Source organism: Myotis davidii, unplaced genomic scaffold (assembly GCF_000327345.1).
Source record: "Myotis davidii unplaced genomic scaffold, ASM32734v1 scaffold2305, whole genome shotgun sequence".
Taxonomy (NCBI): Eukaryota; Metazoa; Chordata; class Mammalia; order Chiroptera; family Vespertilionidae; genus Myotis; species Myotis davidii.
Genome location: NW_006296075.1, coordinates 14,378 through 25,898, shown reverse-complemented (window position 1 = coordinate 25,898; position 11,521 = coordinate 14,378). Strand labels below are relative to the sequence as shown.

At 46.2% G+C, this 11,521-nt stretch overlaps 1 protein-coding gene and 1 pseudogene across 1 annotated transcript in view; one reads left to right on the top strand and one right to left on the bottom strand.

Annotated features, from left to right (window-relative positions):
* Positions 1-1,758, top strand: part of LOC102759321 (asialoglycoprotein receptor 2-like) — a 9,518-nt gene extending 7,760 nt beyond the window's left edge. Inside the window, exons 6-7 of the mRNA XM_015568666.1 lie at positions 72-178; positions 1,351-1,758. Coding sequence (XP_015424152.1) covers positions 72-178; positions 1,351-1,507 — 264 coding nt within the window. The 3' untranslated portion in view covers positions 1,508-1,758. The remainder of the gene's footprint in view (positions 1-71; positions 179-1,350) is intronic.
* Positions 1,759-6,257: 4,499 nt separating this feature from the next.
* LOC102759041 lies at positions 6,258-6,847 on the bottom strand (annotated as a pseudogene).
* Between the last annotated feature and the right edge of the window lie 4,674 nt (positions 6,848-11,521).

Here is an 11,521-nt window from a genome sequence, read left to right as displayed (position 1 = left end):
GCCTGAGGTCCCACAGCTGCTGCCTCCAGGGAGCACAAGGGACTAGACACTCCATTCCACCTGTTTTCCAGAGATTCATTGCACAGCACTCAAGCTCCTTTTACACCTGGATAGGACTCACTGAGAGCGATGGCTCCTGGAAGTGGGTGGACGGCACAGACTATGGGAACAGCTACAAGTAAGTGCCCCCTCCCCGCCCCACCCATCCTTAGGGACCAAATCCCCAACCCTCTCCCCTCCAGACTCCCAGCCTCCCAGGCTGCAGCCTCTGCTCCCTGAACTCTCCCAGGCTGTGCTTTTGTGAGGTGGGTGAGGGTTGCTGGGATGGGGTGGTCAGTCTGAGCTCTGTCCTGCATTCCTAGGAACTGGGCCATTGGTGAACCAAACAACTGGCAGGGGCACGGGGAGGGCAGAAATGAAGACTGTGCCGAAGTCGTGCCTGGTGGGCGCTGGAACGACGATTTCTGCCTGAATATGCAGCGCTGGGCGTGCGAGATGACACGGAACATCACCGGCTAGGAGCCCTGACCCCAGCAGATCTCCACCTGCACCCCACCCCTATCCTGCTCCCAGCTTCTCTACTGGGGATTTGGAAGAAAGGAAGAACAGGCAGAGGCATTGGGAGGAGCTGAGGGAGGATGGAACAAAATGGTTTCAGAATCTCAGACCCCGGCACACAGATCCCGCCTCCTCCTGCTACTCACTGTGAGGGCCACCATTTCCTCGGTGGAGAAGGAAAAAAATAAACGAAACACTTCACTCTGTGTGGGGACTGGTTATTGGGAACTGGGAGTGCAGGGTGCAAAGAAGGGGACGCAGAGGGTCTGGGAGGAGGTTTAGTCCTAGACAGCTTCTCCTGGGTCCCCAATCCTGAGGGACATGGACAAGGGAGGGGAGGGAAGACCTGGGAGCAGAAGCACTCAGTGGCAGGCACCAGGGAGTTTGCTGTGCTGGGCCAGCTGCGAGGGGCCGCCCACAGCCTGAGGGGCTCCTGGAGGAAGCACTTTCCCTGCAGCTGGGGTCTCCTCCAGAAGAGGCTGCAGGGGCACCCCACTCCCCTCAGCCTGGGAGCTGTGGCCTGGGCTGCAAGGCCAGTGAAGAATGTTGTAGGAGAGGGAGGGTTGGTGACCCTGTCCTGACGGCACAGACTATGGGAACAGCTACAAGTAAGTGCCCCCTCCCCGCCCCACCCATCCTTAGGGACCAATTCCCCAACCCTCTCCCCTCCAGACTCCCAGCCTCCCAGGCTGTAGCCTCTGCTCCCTGAACTCTCCCAGGCTGTGCTTTTGTGAGGTGGGTGAGGGTTGCTGGGATGGGGCAGTCAGTCTGAGCTCTGTCCTGCATTCCTAGGAACTGGGGTGTAGGTCAACCAAATAACTGGAAGGGGCACAGGGACGATGCAGATGAAGACTGTGCCGAAATCCGGGAGGATGGGCTCTGGAACGACGATTTCTGCCTGAAATTGCAACACTGGGCATGCGAGATGACACGGAACATCACCGGCTAGGAGCCCTGACCCCAGCAGATCTCCACCTGCACCCCACCCCTACCCTGCTCCCAGCTTCTCTACTGGGGATTTGGAAGAAAGGAAGAACAGGCAGAGGCATTGGGAGGAGCTGAGGGAAGATGGAACAAAATGGTTTCAGAATCTCAGACCCCGGCACACAGATCCCGCCTCTTCTGCTACTCACTGTGAGGGCTACCATTTCCAGCCTCCTAGGTGGAGAAGGAAAAAAATAAAGGAAACACTTGACACTCTGCGTGGTCTGGTTATTGGGAACTGGGAGTGCAGGGTGCAAAGAAGGGGACGCAGAGGGTCTGGGAGGAGGTTTAGTCCTAGACAGCTTCTCCTGGGTCCCCAGTCCTGAGGGACATGGACCAGGGAGGGGAGGGAAGAGCTGGGAGCTGAAGCATTCAGTGGAAGGCACCAGGGAGTTTGCTGGGCTGGGCCAGCTGGGAGGGGCCGCCCACAGCCTGAGGGGCTGCTGGGGGAAGCACTTTCCCTGCAGCTGGGGTCTCCTCCAGAAGAGGCTGCAGGGGCACCCCACTCCCCTCAGCCTGGGAGCTGTGGCCTGGGCTGCAAGGCCGGTGAAGAATGTTGTAAGAGAGGGAGGGCTGGTGGCACCCTGTCCTGCTGTTTTCAGTGGCGGCCTCTTTGTGACCCAAACAGATCTAGTCAGATGTCCAGCACAGGGTGTCTCCGACATGTCCACAGCGGGCAGACCTCATCCTCCAACATCATCCAAAACCAATCTTAGAAGGGTCTTCAAGCAATTCCATTTCTCTTTTATTCTCATTACAAAAGTAACATATCCAATTAGCGAAAAATGTTTTAAAAAAGTTTCCCTTTAAGTTACGTGGGAACCGAGAACAACGCCGTATGGAGCCCTCCCTGGGTAGCACGGAAAGCAATTCCATTTCTCTTTTATTCTTATTACAAAAGTGACATATACCCCGCTGGGCACAATTTATTTCTTTCTAGAAAATATTTTGCACACACACACACACACACACACACACACACACACACACAAAGAGATTTGTCACAAGGATTTGGCTCCTGTGACTATGGAGGTTGACAGACCCAAGTCCTGGGGTGAGCAGACCAGCTGGAGGCCCAGGGGAGCCCATGGTGGGATGACAAAGGCAGCAGCCCGAACGCCCAGCGGGTGATGTCTCCCCTGAGTCCAAAGGCAGGAAAAGCCAATGTCCCCATTCAGAGCGGGTCAGGACCTCTCTGGTGTCATGGAGGCTCGGCCTCTGGTTCCATGCAGGGCTCCAACAGTGGGAGGAGGCCCACCCTTGGGGAGAGCAATCTGCTTTCCCACCTCAAACGTTCCTCTCGTGGAAACACCCTCCCAGGCGCACCCAGATAGGACTGACCCGATTCCAGGCACCTGTGGCCCAGTCAGTGGACATGAAAGGTTTCCTGTGGGTGTGCCCTGCGAACGTGCACATTTGCCACACTGCCCTGCACTACGCAGCGGGTCTTCCCGCTCTCCCCTGCCTTGTGGACTTCGATCCAATCTTCGCTCTTCCCGTGGAGCTTAGCAAGGGTGGAGAATTCCAAAATATGGATATGCCCTACGTTAGTTACTCATTCCCTGTGGTATACCACTACGCAGCGGCTCTTCCCGCTCTCCCGTGCCTTGTGGACTTCGATCCAATCTTGCTCTTTCCGGGGAACTTAGCAAGGGTGGAGAATCCCAAAATATGGTGTGCCCTGTGTTAGTTACTCACTCCCCGTGGTATATAAGGAGTTGGGATATTTGTATATTTTCACATATAATATTTCAAGCAAATTTTGCTTCTAAGCCTGTGATCGGAAAAGACTTCTTAATTATCAGTTGCAAAATTTTCTGGGATTTCTCCTTCTAAATGTACATGATTGACATGAAGTAAAATAAAGTATAGAAGCAATAATACATGCAACTCTTCTATATGTACATGATTGACATGAGGTAAAATAAATTATAGAAGTAACAATACATGTAACTTAAAGTTTTTGTGAGGCTAGGAAATGCCACTCCTGCTCTTTAGAGAAACCACTCTCTGTTTATTAGCTGTTTCTTCCATATTGGCATCTGAATTTCTAGATAATGCACATAAACGGATAAACCTTGCCAATTGCTGACATTATTTAGTCACTACCCTGTACATGAGGTACAATCTTCCAACTGAGTCTACAACAATTTCTATTTAAATCGTAATTCAGAATGTGTATCAGCTATGGCTGCGTCAACAGTGGTAAATGCTGAGCCAAGTAGGATCATCCGATTACATTTCCTTTCTTGCACAACTTTTGTTTCTTCTGAAGTTCATAATTATTTCATTTAAGAAGATGCTCCATGCTCTTTGAACCTATTGCAAAGTCTTCCTTACCTGTAAAAAGCCTGGCAGTATAATCACCTACTCCTGTAAACTAGTCACAGAACAACTGGTGTTTCAGTTGCACCTTTTTCCTAGAGTCACAGGGGTAAATGGAAATTTTATGAAGTTTGAAGTGTACACAGTTTGGGGGAGCTGTCCTTACAAAAGAATACAAAATTAAGCATAAAATTTAATATTTCTTTAAGTTAAAAACTCACAAATTTAAAAAGCTGAAGCTGCCATAGCATCCCAAACATGACATAGTATTTTAAATCATCTCCCAGCACGCCTCTAAACTCTGTTTTCCCTGTACTCTTTGCTGCACACACATTGTTTACATGTGACAAGGGTTGTAAGGTGAGTGTCCACAGAGAGAAGAGATTGTCGAGTGTTTCCTCTGGTGCGGTTCTTCTATGTTACTGCTGTCAGGTCCTTCAGGGCCTGCGCATGTGCCACCTTCATGTCACCTAAAGGAACCTGCACCGTGGGTGACAGAACTGCCCCTGAACGCCATTCCAGAGCTGGCGGGACAACCCTACGCATACACAATGTGACTGCAGACGACACAGGAACCCTCTCGCTCAAGTCAACTTCCTATTCAGGTGGACAAAAGCCAGGTGACACGGAGGAGGAATGTGTGAAGAAGGGGGAGTTTGAGTGGAAAGTGGCAGTGGCCATCTGAGCCAATTGTAGTCAAAATAACTTTTGTTTTCATCATTTACAAAAACTTACAATTATGTAAAAACACCACTAGGGCCCTTGGGGACCTTGAAGGGGCCCGAGAGAGGCCCTTGAGTTCAAGCTCCCTTAGGCTGGCTGTCAATCCATGTCTTCCCTCCCCCCAGCCCCTCTGCCCCACAGCCAGTCTCATGTCCTCAGACCCCACCAGAGAGGCTGTTTCTAAGCCTGTGGCAGAGCCGTTATCTTGGAACTTCCTACCCCTCCTGAGAAATTCCTGGTCCTTTCTCTTGGATTGGATCCTCTCTTGCCTGGATCTGGAAGTACTAGAACAAATAGACAAATCCATATGTATAGTAGGAGATTACAATACATCTCTCTAATCATTGACAGATTGAACAGACAAAAAAAAAATCACCAAAGAAACATGTGTTGAGCTCCAGGTTGTACTATTATGATCCAATTGACGTATTTAATACACTGCGTTCATTACCTACATAATGTGCATGCTTTTCAAATACCCTGGGACTTTTTTTTAAAAAAACTGATCAAATACGCAGGCCCCAGAGAAAGCTCAGATGCCTGGGACTTGGGTCATAACTGAGCAAGAGCAGAGAAAAAGGCTTCTCTGGTCCTGGGTTTACAATGACGGCAACACCAACAATACTGGGGAATTCTGATGCAGGAAGTGAAAGGGGGTGTGGGGCAGAGGAGCAGTAACAGACTGTACCAGTGAACCCTGCTGGGAAAACTCCCCTCTCCCAAATGGTAAAAATGAGGAAGTGGGGGGAATGCAAAAGAAGCAGAAAGGAAGGAGACACACCCTGGAGGAGAGTGAGGTTGACCATATAACCACTGCCACCTATGTAGCCCTTTGCCTGTGCCCAATCCCAGTTAATTCTCCTCTTAATTTACTGTGTGACGTCTGGGAATAGGAGGAATCAGACTCGATGTTTCGCAGTCACAGGAATCAGGCATCTAAAATGAAATTATTTTTTAAAATATATTTTTACTGATTTCAGAGAGGAAGGCAGAGGGAGAGAGAGACAGAAACATCAGCGATGAGAGACTCATTGATCGGCTGTCTCCTGTACGTCCCATGAGCCCGCAACCTGGGCATGTGCCCTGACCTGAAATCAAACCGCGACCTCCTGGTTCATAGGTTGATGCTCAGCCCTGAGCCACGCCATTCGGGCTAAAGTGAAATGTTTCTCCCTTCTCCGTAACCAACATGTGCTCTGGAGCACATGTTACAGTTCTGCAATATCATGTGACCATGTTTGCTATTTTAATAAGAACATTCTTCATTGAAACCGGTATGCTTTTTCTGGGAGTACACGGCTCTAAAGAATACGACTACTACAGTTTGGTGCCACTGTCTTGGCTCATGCTAATTTGTGAGCCGTTTTCGACACCATGCATTTTGCACCATCTGCGTCCCTTTTAACACAGTGGAAAATCAAATGTCATCTTTGTATTATGATGAAAATAGCTTTTCCAAAAAGGCCTCCGGTAAGTTCAGTATCCCATGAACTGCAGACCGAGAACCCTTGGTGTAACGTAGCTCGTTCACATCATTATTGTGTATCTAGACACATTAACGAATTCTCATTACAGTAATCCCCTCTTATTCACGGCTTCACTGCCTATATGTTTAAAATCCATCTGCACTTCACATGATCTCATCACATATGTTGTCCATCTTTTCCCTACGTTATCCTTGTCAGATTTAACAGTATCTTCACTGATTTTTTTGTACTGAGAAATGGTATTTTCATTGTCTCCCTTGTTCTTAGGACTCACAACAGAATTTTTATAATCTTTAACTTCTTTACTTACTCCCAGGTTTTTCTCTGTGGCTTTCATTTGGAGAAGTGTTTCTAAGATACTTTTTTCTGAGGAGCTATTTTTCCATATATATTCTTCCTTGTCTACTTCAGTCTTATTTTTCTCCCATTCTTCAGTTTTCCAAGACTCTTGGTATAAAACTATTAGCAGATACATTGCACAATCATGATTCTGTCTCTTAAAGGGTACCTGTTTTAACAGTACGCACATCTGTGGCCTTACAGTATTGCTCTCCCACAAGTTTAATAGGTTTCTTCTTCGCATGATTATCTAAATTCACGCTATAAGATTCACACTTTACCCTTAAAGTTACTCCTCGTGCTCTGGGGTTTCAAACAGATGCCTGATGAGAAACAGAATCCGCTGTGTCCAATTGGGAAATGTGCCGGGGTTTTTGTCCTAGCAGCAAGAAGGGTTCAGGAATCTGGAGAAGGCCATGTGTAGGTGACATAGGAATCCGGGGACAAATAAGTAGTCCAGAGGCGAAATATAATTTTGAAAGGCATTGGGGGTCAGAGGAGCTTAGCTAAAGGAGCTAAGTTCTAAGATCTTAAGTCTAAGACCTTAGGTTCTCTCTTCGTCTCCAGGACCCCATGCTTTTTTTTTTTTAAATATATTTTATTGATTTTTTACAGAGAGGAAGGGAGAGAGATAGAGAGTTAGAAACATCGATGAGAGAGAAACATCGATCAGCTGCCTCCTGCACACTCCCCACTGGGGATGTGCCCGCAACCCAGGTACATGCCCTTGACCGGAATCGAACCTGGGACCCTTGAGTCCGCAGGCCGACGCTCTATCCACCGAGCCAAACCAGTTTCAGCGGACCCCATGCTTTTTATGAACACAACTTGTCCTGAGGCGAGGCAGAGATATACACTTCAAAGGGTCAGGGTTTGGTACAGAGTCCATTGACAGAATGGGGGAATTAGCCTACAGCTGTTCAGGTGTTTGGCCAGTAGGAGGCAATAACGCAGATTAAGATGCCTTTTAGGTGTCTGGCAGCCACAATTAAATGTATTCTATTCAGGTTTGGGGAAATGCCTTTAGCCATTCCCAACAGGTGACTGACTACATGTGTGACTCAACCCTGTTGAGTCCCTAAGTCTCATCAACCTTTTGATGAAACTCTTGAAATTATGACATGCTGGAATTGGTCTACGGCAAAAATGCGTCTTGCATCTTCACTGTCATGCCGCTGGCCACTCAGATGGCAGCTGGGTATGGATCCACGAGTCTGGAGTTCAACCAACATCCAGCCAGTAGTGACATTCCAACCAAGTGAAAAAAGAAAGCCAATCCCAAGTTTAAACCTGTGCGATTCCTCTTATATAAGCATCTCCAGCTGACAAAACTCCAGTGATAGACAACAGGCCAGTGTTTCCAGAGGCTAGAGTGGCGGGGAGCATATGACTAAAATGAGAAGGAGAGGGGGTCTCCGGTGGTCTGCGTTCTGTACCCTGACTGTGGTTACTTTAGTCTATACCTGTGATAACATGTCTAGAACTATACATGAAAAGCAAGCACACAAACAAAAGAGTGCATTTCAAAACTGGTGAAATCCAAATAAGGTCTCTAGTTAATAGTCTTATGCCAGTGATGGCGAACCTTTTGAGCTCGGCGTGTCAGCATTTTGGAAAACCCTAACTTAACTCTGGTGCCATGTCACATATAGAATTTTTTGATATTTGCAACCATAGTAAAACAAAGATTCATATTTTTGATATTTATTTTATATATTTAAATGCCATTTAACAAAGAAAAATCAACCAAAAAAATGAGTTCGCATGTCACCTCTGACTCATGTGTCATAGGTTCGCCATCACTGTGACTTATTCCAATCTCACTTTTCTGGTTCCAGTAATTATACTAAGACTATGTCACGTGTCACTATTGGAGGAAACTGGGGAAGGGTGCTAGGGAACTCTGTGCTGTTTTTTCAACCTCTATGTGAATCTATATTTCAAAATGGAAGTTTAGTTTAAAAAAGAGAATCTGTTATGCCCAGATTTCAGGATCCCCAAGAAACCACACCAGGGAGCCAGCCAGGTCCGATGCAAAAGCATAAGAGTCTTTATTCGAGCTAGCTCGGCTCCCCCACCTCGTCAATGCACCCGTGCCCCTCCCAGTCATCTGGCTGGCCCGGCTTCCAGTTCCTGAGGGGGAAAGGCAACAGCAAGTTGGGAAAGTCAGATGGAACAGAATGGGGGTGGGGAGAAGAGGCTGTAGGTCAGATCCTCGAGGAGCAGAGCTGAAGCGGGAGGAAGAGCACAGAAAGCAAATGTACTCACTTGAAGTTGGTCTCGTAGTTGGTTCCATCCACCCATTTCCAGGCTCCTTCAGGATCACTGAGGCCCATCCAGGTGTATGAGGAGCCTAGGTGCTTCTGGACAAAAATCTGGGATGACAGAATGACATGCTGAGCACATGGCTGCTGCCCAAAAATGGAGGATTCAGGGCAAGATGGAGGGCGTAGCCCTCGCCCTTTCAAACCCAGTTTCTGTTCTAGTTGGGATGGCATTAAACTTACATACTGGGAGAATTGGCAGTTTCATTAAATTAAATCTTCCTACCCAATAGTAGAATATGATTATCTATGTGTTTAGATCTTTCTTTATGTCCTTCACTAGGGTTATGGTTTTCTTCGAATATGTCTAATGCCTATATTTCAGGTTTTCTAAATATCGTGACTAACATATATTCCCATTTCCATTTTAATAGGCTTATGTCATATGATTGAATGGGGGGTTTTCTACTACATTTTTATTTTCTTTCTAGTTGGAGACTATTACCCACATTCTGTATTTCCAACTCTGTCATACAGAGTCTCCACCTTCCTGTTATTTAAGTTTATTATCCTTCCCCCCTCCCTTTTCTCTCTGCCTTATGTATATTTTCTTTTTTTTAAGCAGAGAAATAACACCACAATTTTTTCTTTGAAAATAGTAATTGGTAAGCCTGTGGAAAGACAAATTTTTAAAAAAGAAATGTGCTATCAAGCTACAAAAAAAACCATGGAGGAACCTTAAATGCATATTGCTAAGTGAAATAAACCAATCTGAAAAGACTACATACTTAATGATTCCAAATATATGACATCCTGGAAAAAGCAAAACAATAGAGGTAGTAGAAAGGTCAGTGATTGCCAGGTGTTTAGAGGAAGGAAAGGAGAGATGAACAGGTGCAACACAGGGAAATTTTAGGGCAGTGAAACTACACTGTATGGTACCTGCAGGGTGGATATGGACCATTACACATTTATCAAAACCCATAGAAAGTACAATACATAGAGTGAGCCCTAATGTAATCTGTGAACTTTAGTCAATAATAATGTATCAATATTGGCTCATCATTGTTATCAGGGGAATGACATTGATGCAAGCTGTTAATACTTGTGGGAAATTGGAGGGAGTATATAGGAACTCTTTACTTAACACTAATTTTTTATTAAACCTAAAACTTCTCAAAAATAAAGTCTAGCCCTAGCAGGTTTGGCTCAGTGAATAGAGTGTTGGCCTGTGAACTGAAAGGTCCCAGGTTAGATTCTGGTCAAGGACACATGCCCGGGTTGTGGGCTCTATCCCCAGTAAGCTGTGTGCAGGAGGCAGTCGATCAATATTTCTCACTTATCATTGATATTTCTCTCACTCCCTCTCCCTTCCTCTCTGAAATCAATAAAAAATATATATTTTTTTAAAAAAGAAAAGAATTTATATAGATTGGGGTTAACTGCCAGATGTCAAAGCATCATAAAAACGAGGAAAATTTTTAAATGACTAAAAAATTGACACGGAAACAAAGATGGCCGCAGTGAAGCAAAGAATGAAGCAGAGTGGTGATCAGCTGCAAGAAAGCAAGAAAGTCTCAGGAGGAAGTGCTCCCACAAGAGACTAACCAAAGAACACGTGCGCATGGTGCAGGGCCCATCACACAGACAACAGTGCAGGAAGGCCTGGGAGGGGCGAGGGGGGAAGAGGAGGCGGGGCAGAGGGAGGGCGTCCACTGCAGGGGGAAGAGGACATCTGCAGTACTTTCAACAATAAAGACACAGTTAAATAAATAAAAATTTAAAAGCATTGAATTATTTTTAAAAATGTATTCTTTTCTGCTCTCCCATAATTTGTTATTGTTATCAATTAAGGACTAATAATAATTCTAAATACTGTATGAACCCCATAGTATGTTATTACTATTTTTGCACTAATGAATTTGAAGCAATTAAAATCAAGTAAATAATGTAAAAAAATAAAAATAAAAAAGCCAGAAAAGGGTTCCAGCTCCTATTTCCACTCTGTTCAGGGCCTCAGATGCTACCCTGCTCTGGGGTTCTGTGAAACACCTCTGTATTCTTATAACAAATGCTCTTTTTTTCATAACCTTGCTCCAGTTTTGTTTGTACTTTATAGCTGATGAGCCCTACCAGTAAAAGGCTCCAACAAAAACAGATAAAATACCACACCATTCCTTCCACAGTCTCGTTTCGTCCTTAGCTAAGATTCATTTTTCCCAAAGACAACTTAGACACACTTTAACATGCTCACTCACAGAGCTGTCTTATCTTCTTGGGCCCAAAATCCTTTTTTCAGAAGAGGACCTTTGCATTATAGAGGGTTCATTTGCATAATTTGAGGGCCAGTTAGGGAGGTTTCCAAAAATTAAGCTACAGACTTCTTAATGAAGTACTCTTGCGAGATAGTAAGCGAGGCTTAAAGTCACAAGAGTTGCAGGACCCTGGTTTATGTATTACTGTGCCACCTTGAACTGCCATTGTGCCTCCTCCCAGTCCCTACATCACTTTCCTCCCAGTCCTTGCTTCACTTTCTTCCCAGTTCCTGCCTCACTTTCTTGGATTAATGAGTCCTTGTATTTCTGTGTTTACTTTGGACCCAAGGCTGAAGTTGTAGAATGGAAGCGGCCCCTTAACCACTCCCCTGCCAGCCCAATTGCCCCAACCTGCCCTCCCCTGCTGGCCTGGTCCCCCCCAACTGCCCTCCCCTGCAGACCTGTTTGCCCTTAACTGCCCTCCCCTGCAAGCCTGGTCACCCCCAACTGCCCTCCCCTGCAGACCTAGTTGCCCTTAACTTCCCTCCCCTGCAGGCCTGGTCACCCCTAACTGCCCTCCCCTGCT